Consider the following 23,978-nt stretch of genomic DNA (forward strand, 5'->3'; position numbering starts at 1 on the left):
GGTGGCAGTGAGGAGTCCCAGCTGGACGCAACTACCAAGACGGTGAGCCAGACAACTGCTGCATATTACCAGAGAGCCGGTGGGCAGGACCCAGCTACAACACCTAGCTGATGAGAAAGATTCAGCTGGAGGAGGGGGCAGCACCACGATCCGGCGGTGACAGAGAGGCTCTTGGGGAGGGCAGCATTCGTACTCCAGCGGCAGCTTGAACATCGCGGCACAGTGAAGCAGGGAATGGGTGGTGGGCAGCCAATGGTGCCACCCCAGTGGTAGAAGGTGGTTGACCATGTGAAGGGCCCACCCCAGGGCAGAACAAGAGGTGACCAAGGACAGCACCCAGTTCGTTGGTAGCGGTGGAGGATGAGCAGCAGCAACAAGGCTAACAATAGCAGCCCAGTCACTGGCGTGGGAGAAGCAGCAGAGGCCACAGTGACCCTGGGCAAATCCAAGCAGCCGTGACCTGGAGAAGTTTCATTTTGGTTTCGTTTCGGCCTGGAGGACCCCCTACCCTTTTGGTTTTTGTTTCAACCGATCTCTCAATTACCTAATTGAAGTACCAATCTACTGAGATTGGCTTTTTAAATTGTGTAATACAAAAAGTTGGTTCTTTATATAAAATTATATACTTAACTTAAAGCTCCTACTGTTTAAAATAATTGAAACCCAGTAGCATAAGCCTGAACTGCTGCATTTTTGTATTATATAGATATATACATATGCACAAAAGTACAGTACTGCCACTCACAGCAAAGTATTATGAACTAGATTAAGATTTAGTGTTATTATTATTATTATTATTATTATTATTATTATTATTATGTATCATCCATGACATTGGAATCGATCCGGAGTTGACTCTTGAATCTATTTGAAAATGTGGACTACAGAATCGGGAATCCCCCCCAAATAGATCAAACTCACAATAATCTCACAGGTCCCTGAAAGTGCATTTTAAAACTATGATCTTATTCGTAGCTAACCTTCCCATGGCATGCTCTGGTGTGTATATTTTAAAAACCCGTTGATGGTATTTGTGGCGATATCAATGTATTTTCATCTTCATGCAGTAGCCTAATCCAGAGTGAATCCAGAGTGGCTCTTCTTGCTCCTAGGTGCTGTTTGTGCAGTGGCAATTGCACTTGCTCCTATACAGCGATGCTCTTCAACAGCCCCCCGGTTGTGTGAATCCCTCGTCCCACTGTCCCGCACGCTGGAGAGCGGGGCGCAGCGCTGGGCTGTGCGGCGGCGCTGTGGGCGCTGCTGGCCGGCCGGCTGCACCGCGCCTCTCCCCCGGCGGAGGGCAGCACCCGCTTCCTGGAGCGCACGGCGCGCTGACGTCAGAGGCGGCGCTGGGGGCGCTGGGAGCGGGCAGCGCGGCGGCGGAGGCGGGCGGAGCAGAAACTTTCTCCGGCGGCCGAGGTGCGCACGTCGCGTCGTCCCCGGGCTGTTCGTGGCGTCGTTGTGACGGAGCAGACCGACCCCTCGGGTGACTCTCTTGCGGCGCTGCCGGGTCCTGACAGCGGCTGGTCTGCGCAGCGGTTTCCGGATCCCAGTGGCACCGACGACAGAGCGGATTACTCCTCCACTGCGCGTAGGATACTCACATTGAACACCGCAGAGTAGCCTGTTTATTGGACCATGAAGCTCTCAGGGCAGCGGGTGAGTACAGGGTCCCTACCTCACCTTTTGCAAAAGAATACAATAATGATGCATCTATTCTGTCAGCTATTGCTGTGTGCTTTTCAGTGCATCAAAGCACACTGTGTCTATATCTATATATTGCTTTTTTGTATCATTTTGACCGGGGCTTGAATCTTTAGCCCATGCATGAGGAATAAAACTCATAACTCATAACTGCAGCTGCAATCGTGTCACTTTCCCGAGTTTCTGAAGTTTCCAGAGTCACAGCTGCACACAGTGGCCGCTGGATTATACGCTGCAGTTCAGTGGGTCTGAAGTGTCACAGTCCTGGCTGCTTAATGCATGAGACCCCAGGACCCAACTGCATGGTTTGTAACTTACTAACAATAATTATTATCATCATTATGAATCTTAAAACTCGTTAAACAGAATCATGAACAAATGGCTATAAGCAACTAGGAAATGCTATTTATATGTAACATGCATCACAATATTAGCTTTTACAATGTACTTCCTTGTGGTAAAAGTGATTTATTATTATTATTATTATTATTATTATTATGGTGGTGTTGGTGGTTGTAGCCTTCAGTCTTGGAGAAGAACAGATGAATAGGCTTTTCATTCCAGCCAAACTGTCACCCACATTACAGCAACTATTGGCTTAAATAGTCAAGATGTTCAGGTTCTTCAGATGCCTAAAACCCAACTGATTTGGGCTCCACAGGACATGGCTTTGAAAACACAGCTGTGCATAACTCATAGCGCTGCTGCATTTTTGTACACATGCAGTAAAGGCTTAAATCTTGTTCTTTATTTCTTTTTTTACTTCAGAGAACAGAATGACACATTTTATTTGTAGGCAATAAATAGAGACCATGATCCCTTATTTTTCATCCAATTGGCCGACGGAGAGAGTAGTACTTTACTCATCATAGCTGATACATGTGCATTTTATTAACCATTCAGATGCATGCTCATCTCTGAAGGACATTGTAGTATTAGTTTGCAGGGTTATGAATCGCAGTGAAAATAAAATTGGCAAATGTATTTGTTCCAAATCCTTGAAACAACTTTTTATTTGTTAAAAGTGAGTTTATGGAAAGAAGCTCACTTCTGTGTCTTTGAACTTCCTGAAAAAATGTAGTTTTTCTTGTGGAAAGATCTGCCTGGCCCGTGATTAAAAACAAAGTCCTCTTAACCTATGCATGTGTTGCGGTTTGCCCTTGGGAGGCCACATCTAGCCGGGGAACCTCTATTCACTTTCAACAGCGAGCTCCTGAGTTTAAACTGGCATCATCGTTGGCTTCTGGCTTCACTGTGACCCTTTACTTGATGAAGTGCCAATTCAGTATGGATGGATGGGTGTTTCTCAGTGTGCCTTCCACTGTCCTGTCTCTCGGATGGTTTGTTGTATAATAGGGAGGGAGATCCTTGCATTTTGATGTTACGTACATTTAGTTTTCTTCCCTTGTTACGCAAGCCTGGCTTTATGTTATGCTGCACTTGATCTATTGTGCGTACATGTACAGCATAGTTTAGTCGAAGTAGACTATTGTTGTCTAGACTATGTTTACCACCTGGTGCATTGTAAGGTTACTGTGAGAGGCATTTTCTGTCTTTGTCTTTGTCTCATACTCTGTCAAAGCTAACAATGAATGACGTCATGCTTTCAGAATCTCATTCCATAGCATTTAATGTTTCTTAGCATTCATAATAACGAAAGGGTAAACCAGGTGTGATAAATGGGGCTCCCAGAGATAACGTTTGTGACACATAAACGTCTGTCGTCTGATAACAAAGCTGTATAAGATTTAATGTCAGTGAAGGAAGGAAACAAACTTAATATTTCTAAGCTTATTCCTGGTCTTCAACAGAGGGACACTGAACTGGGATAGCAATAACCCTCCAGTTGATCACATTGTCAACAGACTTCTTTTGTTTGCTAATCCAGTATTTCAGTCACTCCATACTAAAGATAGCAGACACTATCTGATTAAATGACGCAATATCAGTGAACAATCGCATGCTAACCGTGGCCTCATTCATTGCTTAGAGTTTAAGAACATAAGAAAGTGTCCAGTCGAGAGGAGCCCATTCACCCCATCGTGCTCGTTTGGTGTCCATTAATAACTAAGTGATCCAAGGATCCTATCCAGTCTATTATTAAATGTTCTCAAATTGTCGCTTCAACCACATCGCTGGGGTTTATAATGCATCTGGAGGGTACTTTCCACATATGAGGTAATTCAAAAGGAATTATATCACTGGCAGAGTGAGAGTCTACATTTTTTAAAGACTTGAATGTCATACACATTCTTTCACATCTCAATTAAAGCCAGATTCTGTTCTTTTGTTTTTTGTCACATACTGTTATTCCTAAAGATATAAAACCCACATATAATTTGTCAGCAGCATTATAATAAACATGTAAAAGTAAACTGCACAGAAGCAAGTCATGTGAGCAATTGCTATTTTATATTATTATATTGAATTATTATTATTATTATTATTATTATTTATATTATTTTAGATTAGTCTATGGAAGGTGAGCTTTTTGGTGAAAGTCAAATTAATTGGAGTTGAATGGTCACGGTGGAATACTAGATGACTTAAAGACATAAGATTATGTGTGTTAAAAGTGGCAGCCATAGTCACGCCTTTCTACTTTGTCTTGACCTCGAAACACGGTTTACAAATGGGTCACGGCAATTGCTCAAGCTCTGGGATTGCCCTTTATTCTCCGCAAACAGTTCTCCACATGTCTTGTTTTGAGGAAATGAACCCCTGGTGGCAATGGACCTCAACGTTTAATTGACTCACCACATACGTCTGAACAGGCTTGCATTGAAGATGGTGTGATGCTGATAAGTTTGAAAGGCACCTGAACTTGCAATGCTGGATATGGTAGATAATATGATTAACCTTTTCAAAGGACAACAAAGACTTTCACATACCAACCAGACCGCTGTTTAAAGTAATTTGTGCTGACTAGAATATGACTAAGTAGGCAAACAAAACAAATGAAAAACCAAGCCTATCTTGCACAGCAGGGAGTAGTGCTTAATTCTTTCAAAATTCGAAAACTCTTCAGAGGGAGCAAAATAATGACATTGTATTGATTTCCTAAATAGGTTAATCCATTGTGTGTCACTGTGTACCAATGTAGACATTTAAAATAGTAGGACTCATTTATTCTTTCCATCACCATGCCTTCCACTTTCTTTTTCCAAGATACAAGATGTATCAGTTTGAGGCTTTAGTCGATTTTTTTGAAAGTGAAAAACTTAGCTTGAATTCAAAAATGTTTATATGGAATATAATCCGTGACTTGTGTACGCAGTGCAGGAGAACTGAGTTTGTAAATCGTGTGCTGTGCAAACAACGTGGCGTTAAAACCTAGCATTTCTTGTGAAAGTGTTTTGCAATGTTGCGTATCCAGGTGTTGTTTATGCTGGAACCCCATGCTGTGATTGTCCTGTTAAAATGTGACTAAGTGTCTATGGTTTACTGACACTTCTAGTTTCAGGGATAAAAAGGGAAACTCTTCTTTGTGTGTTATTATTGGCAGGAGGCCACACTAATGAACTACATAGTGTAGTTTTTACAGGCGGTATTATTAATAAATTATACATACTCATGTAGGACCCCCTACCCTGCTGGTTTTTGTTCCAATCAAGCTCTCAGTTACTTAAACTTTAATTGAAGTAAGAATTTGCTTAGGTTCAATTAAGTAATTGAGAGCTCAGGTTTGGGAACACCTGATGTAGTTCATTGTGTGTGTGTATATATATGTGTGTGTGTGTAATATGAACATAACAAACTTCAGTCCTGCAAATTATTAGATTGTGAAATGCAGTACTATGTAATAAGTGGCGAAGCACATACATTAACTGCTCTTTTCTGGTGTAAAGGGTCTGATATGGAATCCAGAGACTCATGTTCGAGTAGTGTTACAATAAGTTAGTGCATCATTCAACCTCTGGTTCATTTGAAACTGTTACATTATAGTGTGCTGTGTCATGACATTGTTTCATGCGGCACATTTTCACAGGAGACATACAGCAGGTATATCAGTACTGTGGGAATGCCTCTTCAAACAGGATGGATTTGCAGGAGCAAGTGTCAACGCTGCAGGAACTGAGGAGAACCGGTGCCCTTTGCCTCTCAGGGTTACCCATTAGAAGAGTTAAGAGGCTTCACAATGGCAGGCAATACAGCACTGTGGGGGATGTTTAACCTACAGCTGGTTGCGTTGACCTCCCTGCTTAAAGGGACTGGATTAACTCATTATAGTTTTACAATATCGGCACTTTCATTTCAAAAGAATACCAGTGATGCAAGAATGTAATGTAGGCTTGTTCTTTAGGCCTGCATTTCTCTAAATGTATTTTTTTTACAATCCTGTCTTTACAATCCCCCTCTTCTCATATATTTGTACTGTCTATTGTCTTTAAGATGCATATATATCTGAGAGATTATTATCCGTATACATAATCTGATTTCCCCTCCTGTAAATATCAGTTCCTCAATCTGCATTTGATTCTTTACTGTATATATATATATATATATATATATATATATATATATATATATATATAGGTTTTAAAAGGCACTGTAGTATTGTACGAGTTTGAGTGAAAACCTACTTTTATATAGCTAAGAGTGAAGTTAACTAGTTGCCGGCCTAATTTTCCTGTCATCTGTAGTTGAAACAAATAAAATGACATTCTGCTTTGGTGCAGTAAGAGCATCATTTTATTTAAAGGGAGGGGTGCATACATTTGGCAAACACAAGTCCAGAACTTAAGCAAGTGTTATCAGACTAGAGTTCTGCTGGTATTATGTTAAAAAAAAGCATTGTTCTCTTAATTGAGGAAATGTTTCTCTCTCATTTGCTTCACACGTTTCGCAGAAATAGTACTTAAAGATAAAAGGTAGATGTCTATAGAAAGATAGAGACATTTCTTCCAGAGAACTAGTTTATTTATGTGCTCTGAAAATGACGTCTTCTTCTACACCGTTAAAACATAACTTAAGTTAAAATAGTGCCTCAGAGTGGCTTAGGATGATGAGCTAAACTGATAAGTTTCCTGTTGCTGTGCTAAATTATTACTGCGTGTTTTTCTTTTGGTCAATAAATTAAGGGCACAATCAAATGGGAGCAAAATGGTGTATCCGCTTCTTGTACTAACCCCACCTCCGCTTATTTTTATAACTTTTCTTATGGGTTTGGATTCATTTTTTGGTTAAACTTAAGATGTGTTGTAGAACTGCAGTGGCAGTGGTAGTTTATCAATAAATCTTAAAATACATGTTCAAGCCGCAGGAAAGAGCACCTTAAAAATAGTTGTATTTTTCACTGGTGTGAACAGTACACCCACAGTATCTCCAGTAACAAAATTAATTACATTAAAAATGGTGTACAATGTTAAGGGTGTCACTATGTTTAAGAGATGAGAATTTTTGAATCCTAGCTAAGTACCCATAAATAGGCCGTCTTTATGTTTCTGGCAGTAGGACATGAATTAGAAATAAACTTAAAATTATTATTTTTGTAAAGAAATGTCAGAAAACTTCTTCATCAGGTGTTATGCCATCTATGGTTCTTTCTTATTTTTTAACTTATGGTTATTCGGTCATGTGACCTGCATAATTCTGTGGTCTGCTTGATGTTTTTCGCATGTTGTGTTGCCATAGGTGTGCAGACTTGAAATGCCTTAAGTCCAGTTGTATTTCTAAACAGTTTCTCTGCACCTCACATTTTGAGGAAAGATTTATGATATCCTCTATTAATATTTTGTGTCTAATATTACCTTCCTTTTACTTACACAACTCTGTAAAATCCCTTTTACACCACATTGATGTGGTTTAGCTACTCTGCTTTCTGATTTCTGCTTTTCTTTTATGCAGGATATTGTTTTTCAACGTTGTGTAGTTTTGCGAGATATTAAACCTGTTTAAGACATGATCAGTATGTTTTTGTTACCTCTGCCCTGCAATTAATGGAACAGTTATAAGAGCAGAACAATGGTTTCCTGCAAACCACTCGACAGAGCTTAATGTTTCTCAAGTGTCCATATTGGGGAAAAAACTTGTCTGCTAGGAAGCCACATTTTGGGATCCTCTGTCACTAGCCACCCACCACTTTATTTCATATTTCTGTCTGTGTGTGGCTGCATTGTCTAGTCATAATGGTATCTAGCCAAAATATATGTAAATCTTATCCTCTAAAAATTATATATGGCATTGGAACCCATGTAAAAAGATGTGGGCGTGCAGGGCAGCAGTGTGGAGCCAGGCATCTGTTAAGAAATGGTAATGATATATAAACATATATAATAAATAATACATCATAATAACTTCATTATTGTTAGCAGTGGGTTTACCTTCTGTTGGCCAATGGGACCTTAAAGCCAGAGATTGAGTGAAACTAGCTGGTGCTCAGTGTTACAAATGTATAGTTGCGATAATCAAGGTAACACTAACGATTAATATTGTATAATATGTTTTTGGATACACTGTATTGAATTTAGTCTCGTCTGCTTTCTGTTGGTTAAATGTTTCTGTGCTGTTCAGTTGCTTTACTTGTCTGTTATTATTATTTAATCAGGAAGTACTTGACTAATGCAGTACCAAGCACAATCCGTGTATCTGTCTCAACATGCATGTGCCTGGAATAGCTGTGAAACTCCCTGCACTGATCCACTATATACACCAGCCCTGTGGGACGCATCCTTGACAGATGGTTCATCTGCTGCCCTGCTGGCATCGGGACCGAGTACAGAAATAACACGTGAAGCGGTTACAGAATGTTATACATGAATCTGATCCGATGGACAGTTAGTGGTCTACACAAATACCTGCACAGTGTACATACATGTCCTACCAAATGTTGTAGTAAAAGAAACCTTTCAGTGTTTCAGCTGTGGCTATTTCTTTGCAGATTACATAGCCTATATAATATATATTTCTTTATCGCTTTCCGGTGAGGTAAAGGTCTCTTGCAGGGCTCTGGTCAGCAGGCTGAGCTCTATCTGCTCTGTGGGATAGTGGAGGCCGTGTCTTGTCTCGTTCGAACAGCTCTGTTATTTTAACATTTTGTTGTTGCGAGTGGCGAGGCCCTTGGCTCACACTCCGGAAACTGACTGCAACCCTTTGTGGCAGCGTGTTGAGAGGCTGGACATTTTTTCCTATTGACTATTTTGGAGGAACCCACAGACACTGCGCATTGCACTCTTTGGCTACGAAATCACACAAAAAGAAAAAGGAAAAGGAAAAAAAAAAAAGAACTAAAGGCATAAGTTTTGTGTTTGAATCCCCCACAGGGTTCCTCTCCAAAGCTAGCAGTTGTGCTTTGGACATACAGAGGAAATACTGTTGCAGTTCCTACCCTTTCTTCGTGTTTTTAGGACACAAGTGCTTCACTATTAATGTCATATAAAAATTGCACAGGTAAAAAAATAAGTCTGCATTTCATTTTTTCCAGCATCCAAAATATAAATTGCTTCACTCTGTCTTACACCCTTATCTATAATCAGGACTTCCCCTTGGCTTAGATATTTTTGTACTGTGGTATATTTTAAGAAATGCTTTGAAATGCTAGCATTTTCCCCTTACTACACAGTCTATTGTGTACAGCCGGTCTGCTTTAATAATGTATTTAAGGAACATTTCCTTTTCTTTACTTAGCTGTTTAAGATTATTAATATACACTTATTATTAATCAGGCTATAATATAATCGTTCAGCTTCCATTGCATAAGCAGTATATTTCAGTGCAAAGCTCATTCAGTGTAATGACATTCACCATGGATTGGCCTGATAATTGCTTCTACACATAATCTAAAGCACTGGCCTCTTTGTTTTTTGTTTCCTACCAGGGTGAAGACTTTACTGAATAAAAGTTAAGGGCTACAGCGAAGCACAACAAAACCCAGATCCTGATGATGACTGTAAACATGGGTAAGATACACATGAGTAGTTTTAGGTAGTTTTATGCTCCATTGCAGATTACAAAAGCCAACTGTGTTTCTGTATAGTTTAATGCAGGGGTTCCTAACCAGGGGTGCATGGGTGTGAGATTACCACGGGTCGCAGCAGAAAGGTTTAAAGAGTTCAACCGTGTGTAACCCACCTACAGTATGCATCTTAGTATTCCACACTTCATATTTGAAATCAGCTAGACTGTGCAAAATATTGAAACAGGTGTTCTGAACAAAAGTGAAAGCTACACTCAGACACACATACACACTCAAACATATTTTCTTTATATGAAAATGTATGTAACATTTTTAGTTTTAATATATATATTTTTTTGACTTTTGAAGACATTAATTTGTCCCAGCTTCTAAGGAGGGCAGCTGTGTAATTGTTAGTTGCAGTCATTAAACAAATAGAGTACTGTTCAGTAAACACTGTTGGGTTTATTTGAAGTGTAAGTCCGAGAAAAGTGTCATTTGAATGCAACAGTTATTGTGATTTAATCTTCTCCAATACGCTGTCTGCACACTTGCAAATACCAAAATACCTCCAAAAGAGGCTGTATCACTTTGAAAGCCAGCTCTGAATGTTTTTGTAATTTCAGTTTTTAGTAACCATGTGTCAAAAGTTTACTTTAAGCTGCTACACAATTAGTGTTATTTTGTATCATTCCTCATCTCCCATTTTCTTTGTCATAGGTCCCACCACTCAGAGGAATTCTTCCCTCACACACACACAAACAGGTCAGTCCCCACTCACCCCATTTTGTTCTCCTTTAATCACAAAACGTTTATTTGGCCTGTACGATTCAATTAATAAGTTTGCAATTAGTATTACTGTTTTCCCCACCACCTTTATTGTACATTTTTGGGACAGTGGGCTAGACCAGATTTAAACTTTGGCCTACAAACCTGTATCCTATCACATTTCAATGTATTATCAGAAACAACTTTCTACCACTTGATGTCGTGGGTATGTCAGGCCTTTGTATTCTTTCCAATAATGCAAGGGGACTGTTTGATTCTCAGGAGTGTTGTCCTCCTCAGCTGACATCAAACAGATAGTGAGGTTATCATAGGTTTATCTTAAAGGTCCCCTCAGCCTTGTTTCTCAGTGTTGAAATCCATCTTCACTCTAGTTTCTTAATCTTTTCCCTTGTTCAGGTGCATATTTAAATAGCGTGTGTCATACTCTGTAATTCAATTATTTTTTTTGCTGTTTTTGATCTGCTGTTGTTTCAGTCATTTATTTTGTTTTACAGATGACAGTTTCCCCACAGGACCCGGCTATCACAGGAACATGCACGGTAGGTGTTGTGCATTAAGTATAACCATAATAGTTTGTCTGTGCTGTCAAGATGGGGGAATTCCATTCTCTCAGTAACAATGCGTTCAAGTCGGACCCGGATCATAATTGCCATTATGCAGAGGCCCTGGTCAGACACATGTCCCTGGCCTGTTTGATCCATTGCAGTTTACTAAGAGGTTGACAGGAAATACAGATGGTCCACCTCTTCTTTTAGCCTATGCACTGATGCCATTTCTAGCATTCAAAACCCCCCTCCCTCGCACTGCTTCAGGTCTGCGTTTAGTCCATCTCAGCTGCCCTGACTCCAACATTAGCACTTCCGGGACGGGCCTGTCTATTTTGGCTCTTTTCAATTTTGTAATGTGTTGGTGCCGGTTGCATAAAACTATATTAGACTAGTCTAAATTTGGCAATTAAACTAGTCTAATGCATGTCAAAACTTGCCTGAAAAGTTAGCCTCCTCACCCCCAGGCTAACGTAGGATGTAAGTCTATTTTTTCATTGAAACTGATGGCCTGAGACTACGGCGACAGTCACTGATAGCTGACAGGCGGAGCCTCCCATTGGCTCACACCCCGCTGTCACACCCACCAGCAATCCCCCAAATCATTGAGACTCCTCCCCAAAGAGTTCAATAACAAATTCTGTCGTCCGTTTCAGTTTTGAAGTCTTCCTCCAGTACGAGGATGTTTCCCTTTAAATATATATTTTTTGGAATTTCTTCCACTGTTTCTGACCGCAAACAAAGCAAATTTAATTATTTTATCCCACGCCTTGTGTTTGAGTGCATTTGTGGAAGTTTCTGAAAATGTCCCCCAAAGTATACATTTCTCTGCATTATATTTCAGTAATTAGCACAGATTTGTAGTTACTGTGAGCTGGGATCGTTGCTTATTTAGAGAAGTGTCCGCCATGTTTTCTTTTATTTTCTGCAAGTTTGTTTAAAATTCCCAGAATGCATTGCGTGATTGACTAAGTCAGATCTGTCTAAGGTTAGTGTGACTTATAATTACACTGTTTATGCAACTGGCCCCTGATATGAGGGTCCCCAGGCAAGAATCCCCCTGAATCGACACGGGATGAGTGTGGGACAATAAGGTGGCAAACTGTATGGCGTCAACATTGCAAAGTGATACTGGAACAGCATTAGATAATGACGCTGCGTTTTTGGAATGAAACTGATGTTTCTCATTTAAAAAAAGCTAAGATTCTTTTTTATAGTGTATGCTGTACCAAAAAATCTTCTTGGATTAATTTCGAGCAGTTTTCTGCTGTGTTTCAAATGTGAAACACATGTTCTTAGGCCAGAATGTGAAGTGTGGCAATGGCATCATGTATGTGATGAAACATTCACCGATAAAATTAATGAGGCTGTTAACATTTTTGACCACCTATCATGGGGTCTGAACTAAATTATAACCACAGCACATGCATACACATCCAAAAGACAAACCAGTGCTCCCTTCTCTGGAGCAGTAGCTTCTTCTACTCTATATCCCAGCATTCACAGTCACACCCAAAAAAACTGACAGTCCCTAGAAAGGTTTTAAAACTTGCAAATGCAAATGTATGCGCTTGTTTTCCAGTTCCTAGCACCACGGGTCTAACCTAAGTCAAGTCTAACCTGAAGCTGTTTGGCGTACAGTTCTTGCTTGAGCCGACCCTGTGTGCTCATGATCTGGCAGCTCTGTGTTGAGTGAGTGATGTAATGCCTTAATTTACTGCTCTGTGTCACAACTGCACTAAGCTTTTCCCACACCGGGCCCCTTGTTTGTTTTGTATCCTTGGCGGCTGCAGCCCAAGCAGCCAGGATTTCTGTAAAAGTTGCAGCTCGGAGTCCACGGCCGTCTTCCTTTCTGAGGAGGAAGGGATGAAAAAGGCACAGTCTTGACACACTGAATATGACACACGTTGCACTTCCATTCTGGTTTCACAAGGTTTATTGAAATGGATATGCAAACCTCTTTTGCTTACATTTTCCTGTACAAACCGTGATACTGTTTAAGTGCTTAATATATTAGAATAACAGGACTGCCTCAGTGTCCTTTATTTATGTATTTGTTTATTTCTACTCTGTCACCACAAACAGTCTAGATATGTTGAATTCTGCTTCTTGGAAGTGCTGGATAATGCTTGGAAGCCTTATAGAGACCTCTTACCAATAACTATTTCATGGTTACATTGCTACCATGTAGTCTGGATTGAATCTAAAAAGAAAAATGTCAAAGCATTTAGTCTTGCCAATAAGAGGTTGTTTATGACTCCTTTTTTGATTTAGTGCAGATATTTATCAACTTTACGGCAACCATATCTCCACTGAAGTCTGTCGTCTCGGTTAAGGATAGTTAACACCTCATTATTGAGAATCCCTAGCCTCACAGTTTAGGATTACTGCAGAAGTAAACTACTGGAGGACCTCTCGTGGTTTGTTATAGACTCACCTGATAAAATAATCCATGGAAAGACTATTTTTAAATGTTTATTTTGTACCGTTGTGATTAGTGATGTGAGTTACAGGCTGGCAGCTGTTAAAAATGTTGGTATTTTTGTCATAGGTCAAGGTGACTGTAGATTCAATAACTGAATTGAGCACAGAGCACTATAAATGTGGATTATGCCTTATTGTATAATAATCTTATAACAGGCTTTTCGATTTACACACAAAAGCAGTATGTGTCTCTTAATCCCTTTTAATAGCTCATATCTTTCGTAAAAATCGTTTTTTTTTTTAAATGGACTTTTTAGTAACCTAAATTTGGCAGCAAATTGGAATTTACTTGAATCATCCCAAATTATCTCATAACTTGGCTTCATGCCATAACTAAATCTGTAGTTGCAGAAACACAAGTCTCAGTTTCGCAAAAGAGATGTGGACGAGATAATAGAATTTAACAAAACAAGTAACGATAGTAACAAAACATTATAACATCTCCTTCCTGCTACTTAATTGAATATTTAACCAAGTTAGAAGTATATTAATATAATAATAGAATTAGAAGTAGAAATAGAATAATAGAATTATTAAAAACATTTACTGTCCTAAATAATCTTAAGCTTTCGTATTTTTATAAGAGGCAATCTCTATAAAATATCACCATACACACACACACACACACACACACACACACATGCATGCACACACGCGCACACAGTGCTTTGCAAAAGTATTCACATTTTCCATGTTTTGTTGCTTTACAGCTTACAGTCTTGACACTTGGAAGTAGGAATTCATATGTGTTATATCCACTGCCAACTTCACACATTCAAAGCAAAAACAAATGTAAATCATTAATATGGTATAAACATGGAAAAGTCATGATTGCATAAGTATTCAAAGCCTTTGTGGTGGCAAACCTAATTTAATTCAGGCACACGAAATGACCTCAACGAGCTACAAAATGTGTTGAATGATCTGAGAGTAAAAGCACCATCTCTGTGAGGTTCCTTGGTCAGGTAGTGGATTTCAAGTAAACACTCAACCATGAAGACCAAGGAGCTTTCAAAGCAAGTCAGGGATGAAGTCATTGAAAAGCACAGGTCAGGAAAAGGGTACAGAATATGAAAGTCTCTGAATATCCCTGTGAGCACAGTGTACTCAATCATCAAGAAATGGAAGGTGCATTGTACCACCCAGACACTGCCTAGATCAGACCGTCCCTCCAAACTGAGCAGCCAGGAAAGGAGGGCACTAGTGAGGGATGCCACTGTGAGGCCAACGACAGCTTTGAAAGAGATAGAGTTCACTGGAGTGGCTAAAGAATACGAAAGTGAATGTCCTCGAGTGACCCAATCAAAGTCTTCAGTCTACGCATTAACGTTTGAATAAAATATTGAGTTAATAAAAATGTGTATGCATCATTTTGGTTCTGAAAACTTTTGCAAGGCGTTATATATACACATCTCCTCCACTGCTATAAGACACCGATGCAACTTTGTACTGCTGTATAGTTTTCTCTGTATTTTCTGGAGAAACAAACAAACAAATCTAAAACACTTAAGTTGAAAGAAAGTAACTGTAAAAACCTTGTGTGATAAAGATGAACTGCAGCAGCTGTAGGTGTGTACGTTTAAATATACTTGGATATATTTATATAATCCCCCCCGCCCACCCCTCAGGGACAATAACGGCACATTTTCCATAAGTTCAAATGATGTCTTAAATTCACTCGGTAGAAAATGATAAATTGCCAGGACTTAAATGGAACAAAAAATGGGTTTCTGAACGATATAGCTTTGAGCATCATCACACACTTCTACCTCTAATGTAATGCTCTTTTATTTAGTGGTGTGTATCGTTGCATTTTTTCACAATCCTGCTCCTTATTTAATAACCCATAAGAAATTCCTTAATCTTATCCAATTAAATTCTTTTTTTTTTTTCCTCCTTTGTGTTTTTCGTATAGAATTGTAAAACTGTCCTGCAGTGAATTACAATTCTGTTGAAGACAAGATCAGACTCTAAATGATTCGGTTCCTGTCTTTCTGCTCACAATATACACTACAAAACCGTCTGGTAATTAGACAGCCCCCTTAGGAGAGCCGGCCACAAATTAGACATTCCAGGACTCCATCAGATATCGCTTTAATGACAGCTTTATTACTCTGGCACTCTCTCTTACGTTTTTGATGAAATATAGTATATACACCAGACATGAAGCATATTAATGAAAATATAAAATGGAAAGAAAATCGGAATAACCACCCTTTCATTAAAACTGTCATGAAGATCATATGTCTTGTTTCATAACCCTACTAAATAGTTTTTTACAGTTGATTTAGCAAGAACATCCCACTATACCCTCTGTACAATATAGTCCATTTTACTTAATGTAATAAATCATATTTTATAAAGAAATAAGGACATACGGAGTCGATATATGTATTTCAGCTACATATGCATCAGATTTGCCAGATATGCATTGCCTAACTGAAGTAAACCCCTGTGTCAGTACGTAAATATCAACATAGATTTATGTAAATTAAATGTTTTTGTGAACTGTGCCATTTCAGTCAGTTGTTGTCAAGCAGCGATCTTCCCAACTGCCCGCAGGCAATGAAATGTAATAACTCAAAATGCGTATTAGTGCAAAAAGTCTCAATAAATCAGACCTAAGACTTATCGTAAAAATGTTTAAAGTTTAATTAAAACATGGAGATGAATATCTGTCCATCTGGTTTGTAGTAAAGCACGGAAGTCTTTCTTGGCACATCTTTGATGCGTTTCGAACATACCTTAAGTGTTGTGGTTCCTCCATCCTGCCAAGATGTTTTAGTTTGTGATGATGCAGTAAAAAGCCTATGCAATTAAATTACCTAAGGGAGGCACAATTGCTTACATTGAATGCACTTACAGCAGAAATACTATATTTGAATGCAGTATCCCTCAAAGAGATGCAGAATCTGTAGACTATTGTTTATTTCCTTAGTGTAAAACACATTTGAATTAATTCCAATTATAGATTATGCTTACAGATATTGTATTATAATTATTGAATGCATTGTGTATACCTGAGGATGTTAGTATGAAGATGCTCCTTTGAATTTGAAACATGAAAATCTGTAGTTACTGTTTTATTAGCTTGTTCTATCACCTTTTGCAAATAAAACTGGCACCAAGAAATGCTTTAAACATTCCCATGTGTCTCTCATTTAACACTGAAACGGCTCACGACCACCTTTCACCGTGTTGTGCTTCACTCTTTCACGCCCACTGTTTCTCGTATCTCCCTCAGAGCGGACGGGCGACCTTTCGCATGGGGAAAGGGGATGTCTACTCTCTCCATTCACATAGTGCAGTGGGCGAGAGTAGTCATTTAAAGAGCAAAAGCTCTCTCCACGGCAGGATCTTCTGCCTCGCACTCCTCCGCTATGCAGTCAGCGTCTCTCACAGGAGATTACAACAAGTCCTATTGTACTGAGCGGCTGTGCTAGTGTAGCTTCCATGCTTTAATCAGTGTGAAACTGGGTAGCTGTGCTGGCAATACACCCCAGATCAGCACATGTTATCCTGTGTAATGGGATTCCTCCCGGTAAAATAGAAAGTCCATTCACTTTATAGGGAGGATCTGAGGGATTATCTTCACTGGTGACAGTCAGGGTACTAGTCGTACAATAAAGCATCGAGTTCAGTGTTTTCTACGCGTTCCCTCGCTGCCTCTCTCTCCTCTTCCCAATCTGCCCAGTTTGCTTGCTAATCACTTTTATAAGCAAGAGAACTGTGATGTTTTGGTTGGCAGCCAGAGTTTATTCTTTTGGCTGACTTCTGTTGGTTTTTAAAAATGCACTTGGGGTGTTTGACCAATAATTGTTTACAAACAAATTATAATTAAGTGTTGCATTTTTTGTTCCACACCTTTTTCAATTTTGCTGACTCATAGAGTTTAATACGTTATGTTATTGGCCTGGAGACAAGGGACCTTTTGCATTTTTCATACAGTAGCGCATTGTTTAAAAGAGATATATAAAGGAAAAAAAAATATATATATATATATTTTTTTTTTTTCCTTATATCACAGTGGGTAAAATGCATCAAAAAACATTTTAATTGAATCAGCAAAAATATTATCACTCAAACACCTGGATTTTCCTGAAAAATCCACTGTGACTGTATGTAATGTAATGTATTTCTCCAAATGCCACAAGACATTTGTGTCACTGATGAGACGATAAGCTTTGATATTCTAAGTATGATGTGGCTTCTAACAATAAATTAAACTGTGATAGGATTCAGGTTTGTAATTTGCATGTACGTTTTGATTTGGTCTAACCCCTAATTGTGATAAAAGGTTAATTATCATGCATGAAACGAGCATCAAAGTATGAAGAAATTACATTCATCATTACATGATCTTGTAGGTTTCTGTGGTTGTTTTTTTTCCTCCTCCAAACATGGTAGTAAATTAAACATGCTGATGGAAATCTGCACCACAAAGAAACCAAATAGAAAAATACATGGTACGTGTTTTTCAAGATACTTCTTCTATATCTTTGTTAAAGGCGTTAGTTACACTTCTGCTCAGCATGAGGTCATCGTTCCTCTGCTGGGAAATTCCTTGGTAGGATAACCTTGCCAACTATGCAAAATAAAATCTGTTCAGAGTAGCAACTGTGACAAATGTGTGAGCATGCTCGCAGGGCAAGAGTGGTTTTGGAAGCTCAGGAATTTGTATTGCCCCTATGTTCGTGGATAATAACAGTGAATGGCAAATGTAATAGAATAAAATAACAGAAATCACACTTGGAAACAAGACGTGTTAGAAAGAAAAAAGGCAGGCCTATTATTATTATAATTGTTAGAATTCATTGTTAAATTATCACAAACAGCAAATGAAGGCTCTCCAGTTTAAAGACAGGACCCCAGTGCAACAGTAATACAAAGTTATTGTTATAAATGTATTTAAAGACCATGTTTCAGGTATAGTACAGCTCCTGGTATGTAAATGAAATCCTTATTTTGAGCTTAGGAGGAATAGTTGAAGCCCATTGTTTCAACAGGAGCTTGATTCAGGAGCAGACTTGTTGTTTTTATGTTGCCTTGGCAAGTCTAATCTTTAATGCCATTTTGACTTGCTCAAACGAGTCAATGGAAACACCTACACCCATTTGGGTGAGATTCAGTCTTTTACGTCACCTGTTTCTTTAGCATGACACAGAGAATGGCAGACTCTACTCATGTTGTGTAAGGATTAATCTGTAGTTTCGTCTGCTTTATGTCAACACGGCGCAGCTATGACTGCGGTGCTGCAACCGGGTCTGTATGTCTATGAACTCTGCCACTAATCTCTGTGCTAATTACGGCTGCTATGATGCCGTTGACCTGCCCCTGAAACTCAATTTATAATCCCATCTCTGTTTACAGATGACGAGGAGGCGCTCAACTCCATCATGAAAGATCTGGCTGCTCTGGGCCGATGCTATGTGCAACTGAACAACAGTAAACCGAAACCCCACCCCCTACCCTTCAGAGAGGTACAGTATTATATCTGGGTTTACATCCTGACTCTTGACTCTTGCATCATCCCTCTGAGCTCTGGAGTTCCACAACAAAGCTAAAGAAAACACACCACGGTCGTTATGTCTTAATCAATTCCCCGTTCATATCGAATGTGTACAGGAGCTTCAGATTGTGGTGCTGTCCCAAATTCCTGAGATCATTATCTTCTGGAAGCTCCCTAATGTGTCATCGGTGAAAACGCTGAACTCATGATCTGCACGGACACGCTTCCACCAGCATTGCCAGCAGGGCTTCTCTCATGTATTTGCACAAGGGCTTTTTCCTCCCATCTCCTGTGTATTGTGCTCTGCTCTATTCAAGTATCATTCATCTGGTATGTCTCGCGGAAACCCACAAAACAAATAGAGCATTTTAATGATGAAGCAAATGCGGTGATAAAGCAGCCAAACCCTACTGTGTGTGTGCTGGTGTTAGGCCCACGGCAAACATATTCTCCTGTGGATTCAAGCCTCAGAAAATGACCAACTACTGCCAGTGTCCAGTTGTTCTGCCCTGCACCGAATCTCTTTATTTGGAAGCTGCCTACCCTTTAATGCACTTGTACCATGTATGCTCTTGCCATGAGTGTTTATTTCCTTAAAAAGTATAAGTAAGGCAGTACTACTCCAAGTAAGGACATCACCTATATTGAAAGATTATGTCCACAAAATTGGGCAGAAATTCAGACTTTAACCACAACTTCTCTCTATTTGCTACATACCCTTTTATGGTACTTTCATCTCAAGTTTAGCTGATGAATTCCAGAAAAGGTCACTTTCATTTTTTCATTTGTACATTTGAGCATTTATATCAATTAAAGATCTTGGGAATTTAACAACTATATACCTATATATATGTAATATATCATATACAAAAAATAGAGCAAGTTTGTTTTCCATGAGTATGTTTTTTTTTTTTTTTTCTATCTTTTAGCTCACTTTATTATACATTCCTTAAAGTCTACAGTTATCAGCCTATGCCTAATATGCAGAGTGTTACAGGGCAAAGACCGTATTATTTTCCAGCCCGTTTCATGTGCAATGCAGTATCTCTGTTGCTCTAAGGGGACGTTCTCGAATGACTTCTACAGCAATCACTTACGCCTTGTTTACAATGACGGCCCGGACCTGAGCTGACTTCATGTCTGCCCTTATCCTTCGCTCGGGATGGCCCAGAAACCCCTTTGGTGGTGGTTGAGCTTTTTATTGGCACTGGCTCTCCTGATTGTGTTAACACGGTGCTATAAACACCTAACAAGCCTGTGCAAACATTTTATTTCTTCAATTACGGAAGGGTTTGAAAGGATAATAGCTTGAGCACTCTTGCTTTGTTGTTAAGGGTGATGAGTGTTGACTTATGTTTGGCCTTGTGTAATGTATCCTAATTACTGTTAAACAGATTGCAATTACACATTTAATGCAAACTGAGAAGGATTCATTTGCTTATCAAAAAATAATGTAACTCTGAAATTCAGAAGGACTTACGGCAGTTGCTGCTTAGCTACATTTTCCTGCTGTCGATGTGATGTATCTGCTATATTTAGATGTATATGTATTTGTTTGTTTGTTTTCTAATCGTATAATCAATTTCAGGTTCCATTTCAGTTTCATATGCAGTGGACTTAAAATGTACATTGAGGCACTTCATTAGAAGATTATTAAATAAACCAAAGACAAAGTGTGAGCCAGGAGCTGCTGTTTCAGCTGCATTGGCAACAAGTAAAGCAACTACTTTTGCTATAGGCCGCCATAAGTAACCTCATTCTTCTCACGACTGTTCAGAGTACGTAGGTGACCCGTAGATGGGCTGTAGACCATTTCCTTATTGCTGTGTGTGGTTTTAAATGTATTCAGCCAGGAAGTGAACTAGTGTGGTTAATGTTTAATGTCATCTGTGGAATGTGCCTTAAGTATTTGAACCTTGTGTCCTGAGGTAATCAAACAGGGATTTGTTTTTCACTTCCCCCCCCCCCCCACCTTTTTCTTTTTTTCTTTAATGTTGTTATGAAAACCAATAAACTGTAAGCAGAGCATATATATCCTCTTTGGATCCGTTTATGTAGTGCACCAGAATTAGTTTTCCTGATAACACTTTGACCTTTCTTCCTCCAGGACGATGTACGTATCAAGCTGGAGCACGAGAGAGAGAAACGGTGAGTGAGAATGTATTTTGGGTGGGTGTGTGAGACTTTCTCCTGATAGCAGAGCTTTGGCTTAGATTTGTTGGTGCATTTTGTGATGCAGTTTTTATCACTGTTATTATGTTAGTCAGATATGTTTGACTGCAAATATAACGGTGTAAGACCTTCTCCGTTTGTGTCTTTAATTGGTTTAAATTGCCTGGATCACTGCCATGACTCTAATACAGTGATATAACCGAGCTATAAACCTGTGCTATCTGGACTATACTCTTAAGTGGAAGCTTTTATCAGTAAGGATACTAGAAATGCACATTACAGTGGCAAACATTTGCATTTAACAATTTTTTGTATCCCAGTTTGGACAGACCAAAAAAGCATCTGCTAAAGCTTCATACAAATGTCACCACCCTGTATGGTGATCACTTTTACAGCTGTCAATTCCTGCAGCGGCTCACGTGTGGAGACGCCCGGGTGTGGCGTCAGTAAGGTGTTGTCCTCACTTGTCAAGGACCTGTGATCAGGCAGCAGTTAAAACCACACGCACACTTGCACAAAGAGGTGGCAGTTTTTATAGTTTTTGTACAATTGCCCACATTTAAATATCAAGGAGGCTGACGATTCAGCCGCTTGGTAACTGGAAGTGCACCAGTTCATTGCTCCCTAGAAACAAATTCTCTCATCAGCTGATTTTTGGCAGCTGAATGGTGCAAGAAATAATTTCACACGGAACCGTGTTTCTGATGCTTGAGGACGTGAATTGTGCTAGTGAGCTTGGTAAGCATTTTTCCAGAGGTAGCGATCTGAACTTGTATAGCATTGCCTGACACAGAAGGATCTATCTATCTATCATTACTATAATCAGACTTGTGGATACCTATATAATGTTTATAATGCCATTTTGCAAAGCACTATGTATACTTGAGCATACCCAAAAATATAACGTTCAGGAGGGTTTATTTGTAAACGTAGAAGGCAAAGGGCACATATGTTTCAGAACATCAAATATTTTAAAAGCCTAATGGGATACAAGTGAAACAAGTTGTCTGGGGATATTCTATTGTTTTTAGGCCACATTTAAATCAGTCAGTTAAAAAAATACATCTATACCAAGAAAACGTTTGTCTTTGTCTTACTTTGGGTTTAAAATGGTAAAAAGCTTCATTATCTGCCGTCAGACTTGTCCAGGAAGGAAATTCCAAAAAATTGGAACATCCTTCAACTCCCGCAGCCAAACACAGGCCAAAAAAAGTAGAAGTTTTTCACTCCTTTTATCTATAAAGTGCATGAACAGAGATGCAAATATAGACCATGGACAGAATTCACTATATTTGTTTCAGCAAGGAAAGGGAAGATCCTAGAAAAGTAGAGGGTTTCTTTAAAACAGTTTGGATTTGCATGAGAAAACAAAAACGAAACGTGTTAATTGAGTTGAATGAGTTTTCTGGACACAGTTCTGTGACAAGTATAATTTTATGAAACAGGTAAACAATTAGAAAACGGTGAGACTGGGATTTGAAGCAGGAAGAAAAGGTGAAATTGTGATTGCTTTCATCCCGACGGGTGATATTCTTGTGGAATTACAAATTACCTTTAAACAAACACAGAAAAGCTTCCTTAGTTTTATGCTGCTCAAGTTATTTCTTTTTCCTCTCAGGAAATTTGCCTTTGCCTTTGTACTTGCTTTAATACGCGGCTGTTAGTGTTAAAACTGCTGCCTACGTTACTGATTAGAAACCTGGTCAGGGTGGAGTCCCACAAGGAACAACAAAACAGGGCCACTCCTTTTTCCTGTCTCTGATTAGTGATGCTGACACACCTACCACACCAGTAACCTGCTGGACTGAAACTGATTTACCTTTATGATGCCTCAAACGCTCAGGGGGGACTGGGTTTTTTACAGGGGGTAAGAAATAACTTCAGAGCCCATTCTCTGCTCTTTCTGTTCTTTAATCCAAGGATAATTATTTTCATCGGTGCACAGGTGCTTGACATTCGTTGCGTTTTCTGTATCCCGAGGCACATAATGTTTTGACACACTACTAAAGCAGAGCACGTAGCCTGGTCCAATTGCACGATACGGAGTTAAAAAGCCATTTAACCAAAGAGCCTCTTCTGTCACTTTTACCTTTGAAAGTCGACTTACAAATGATTTCTCTGTTAAGTAAAATTTACAATTCTCAAAGCAGGGAGCTGGAAATGAGATGAGCCGTCTGTTTTTAATGATGGCATTGAAATTTGCAAGAAAGGAACATGAATCATGCAATGTTCTGGATTCATGAAAGCTTTTTGAAAGTTGGTGCTCATGCATTATTGTCATGGCAAATTGAACACTGACCTACATGCTCACAGAGAAGCGTTTCTCTGGGTGTTTTTGGAAATGGGATTGATAACAGACCATCACTAGATCAGAAGTTAAAATGATGAGCATCGCACATTCGAGGGCCCTAAATCACACGGCGTTTTATCCCTGTGGGAAGCTTCACAGTAATGACCTTCAGCCTGTGCTCAATTTGTCAGTGCATCTCGATGAAACATTAGATTTTCTACAATGCAGCAGTACAGTTTGTGAAGATGCAACCAACAGTTTCTAGAAATCGTAGCATTATAAATAGCGTACAACACCTTAAAAGACAAAGCTCAAACCGTACAGAAGAGTTCCTGAAGAATTGCATGTCTGTCTTTATGTATATGATCCAAAAAAACATGTTTACTAGGCAAGATAAAGATTCATCCCAATTCTGTTCATTTTTATAGGATTCTCCACTTCCGAAGGCCTTTGAAGTTTAAGGAGTTCTTTCAAAAGATCACAGATGTGTTCGGACAGCAGATGGATCTGTATTACCCTGACAAAGAGGTGCTTTCCTTTCACATCCAAATAACAAGTGTATTGAGTATTTATTTACATTTGAAAATCGAC

At 39.3% G+C, this 23,978-nt stretch overlaps 1 protein-coding gene across 1 annotated transcript in view; it reads left to right on the plus strand.

Annotated features, from left to right (window-relative positions):
• Positions 1 to 1,369: 1,369 nt before the first annotated feature.
• map3k22 (mitogen-activated protein kinase kinase kinase 22) overlaps positions 1,370 to 23,978 on the plus strand; it is a 36,809-nt gene continuing 14,200 nt past the window's right edge. The window contains exons 1-7 of the mRNA XM_066716850.1: positions 1,370 to 1,659; positions 9,521 to 9,602; positions 10,319 to 10,363; positions 10,882 to 10,926; positions 18,787 to 18,896; positions 21,033 to 21,073; positions 23,816 to 23,915. Of these exons, the coding sequence (XP_066572947.1) occupies positions 9,584 to 9,602; positions 10,319 to 10,363; positions 10,882 to 10,926; positions 18,787 to 18,896; positions 21,033 to 21,073; positions 23,816 to 23,915 (360 nt within the window). The 5' untranslated portion in view covers positions 1,370 to 1,659; positions 9,521 to 9,583. The remainder of the gene's footprint in view (positions 1,660 to 9,520; positions 9,603 to 10,318; positions 10,364 to 10,881; positions 10,927 to 18,786; positions 18,897 to 21,032; positions 21,074 to 23,815; positions 23,916 to 23,978) is intronic.

The sequence above is a fragment of the Amia ocellicauda genome, chromosome 2 (genome assembly GCF_036373705.1).
Source record: "Amia ocellicauda isolate fAmiCal2 chromosome 2, fAmiCal2.hap1, whole genome shotgun sequence".
NCBI lineage: Eukaryota > Metazoa > Chordata > Actinopteri > Amiiformes > Amiidae > Amia > Amia ocellicauda.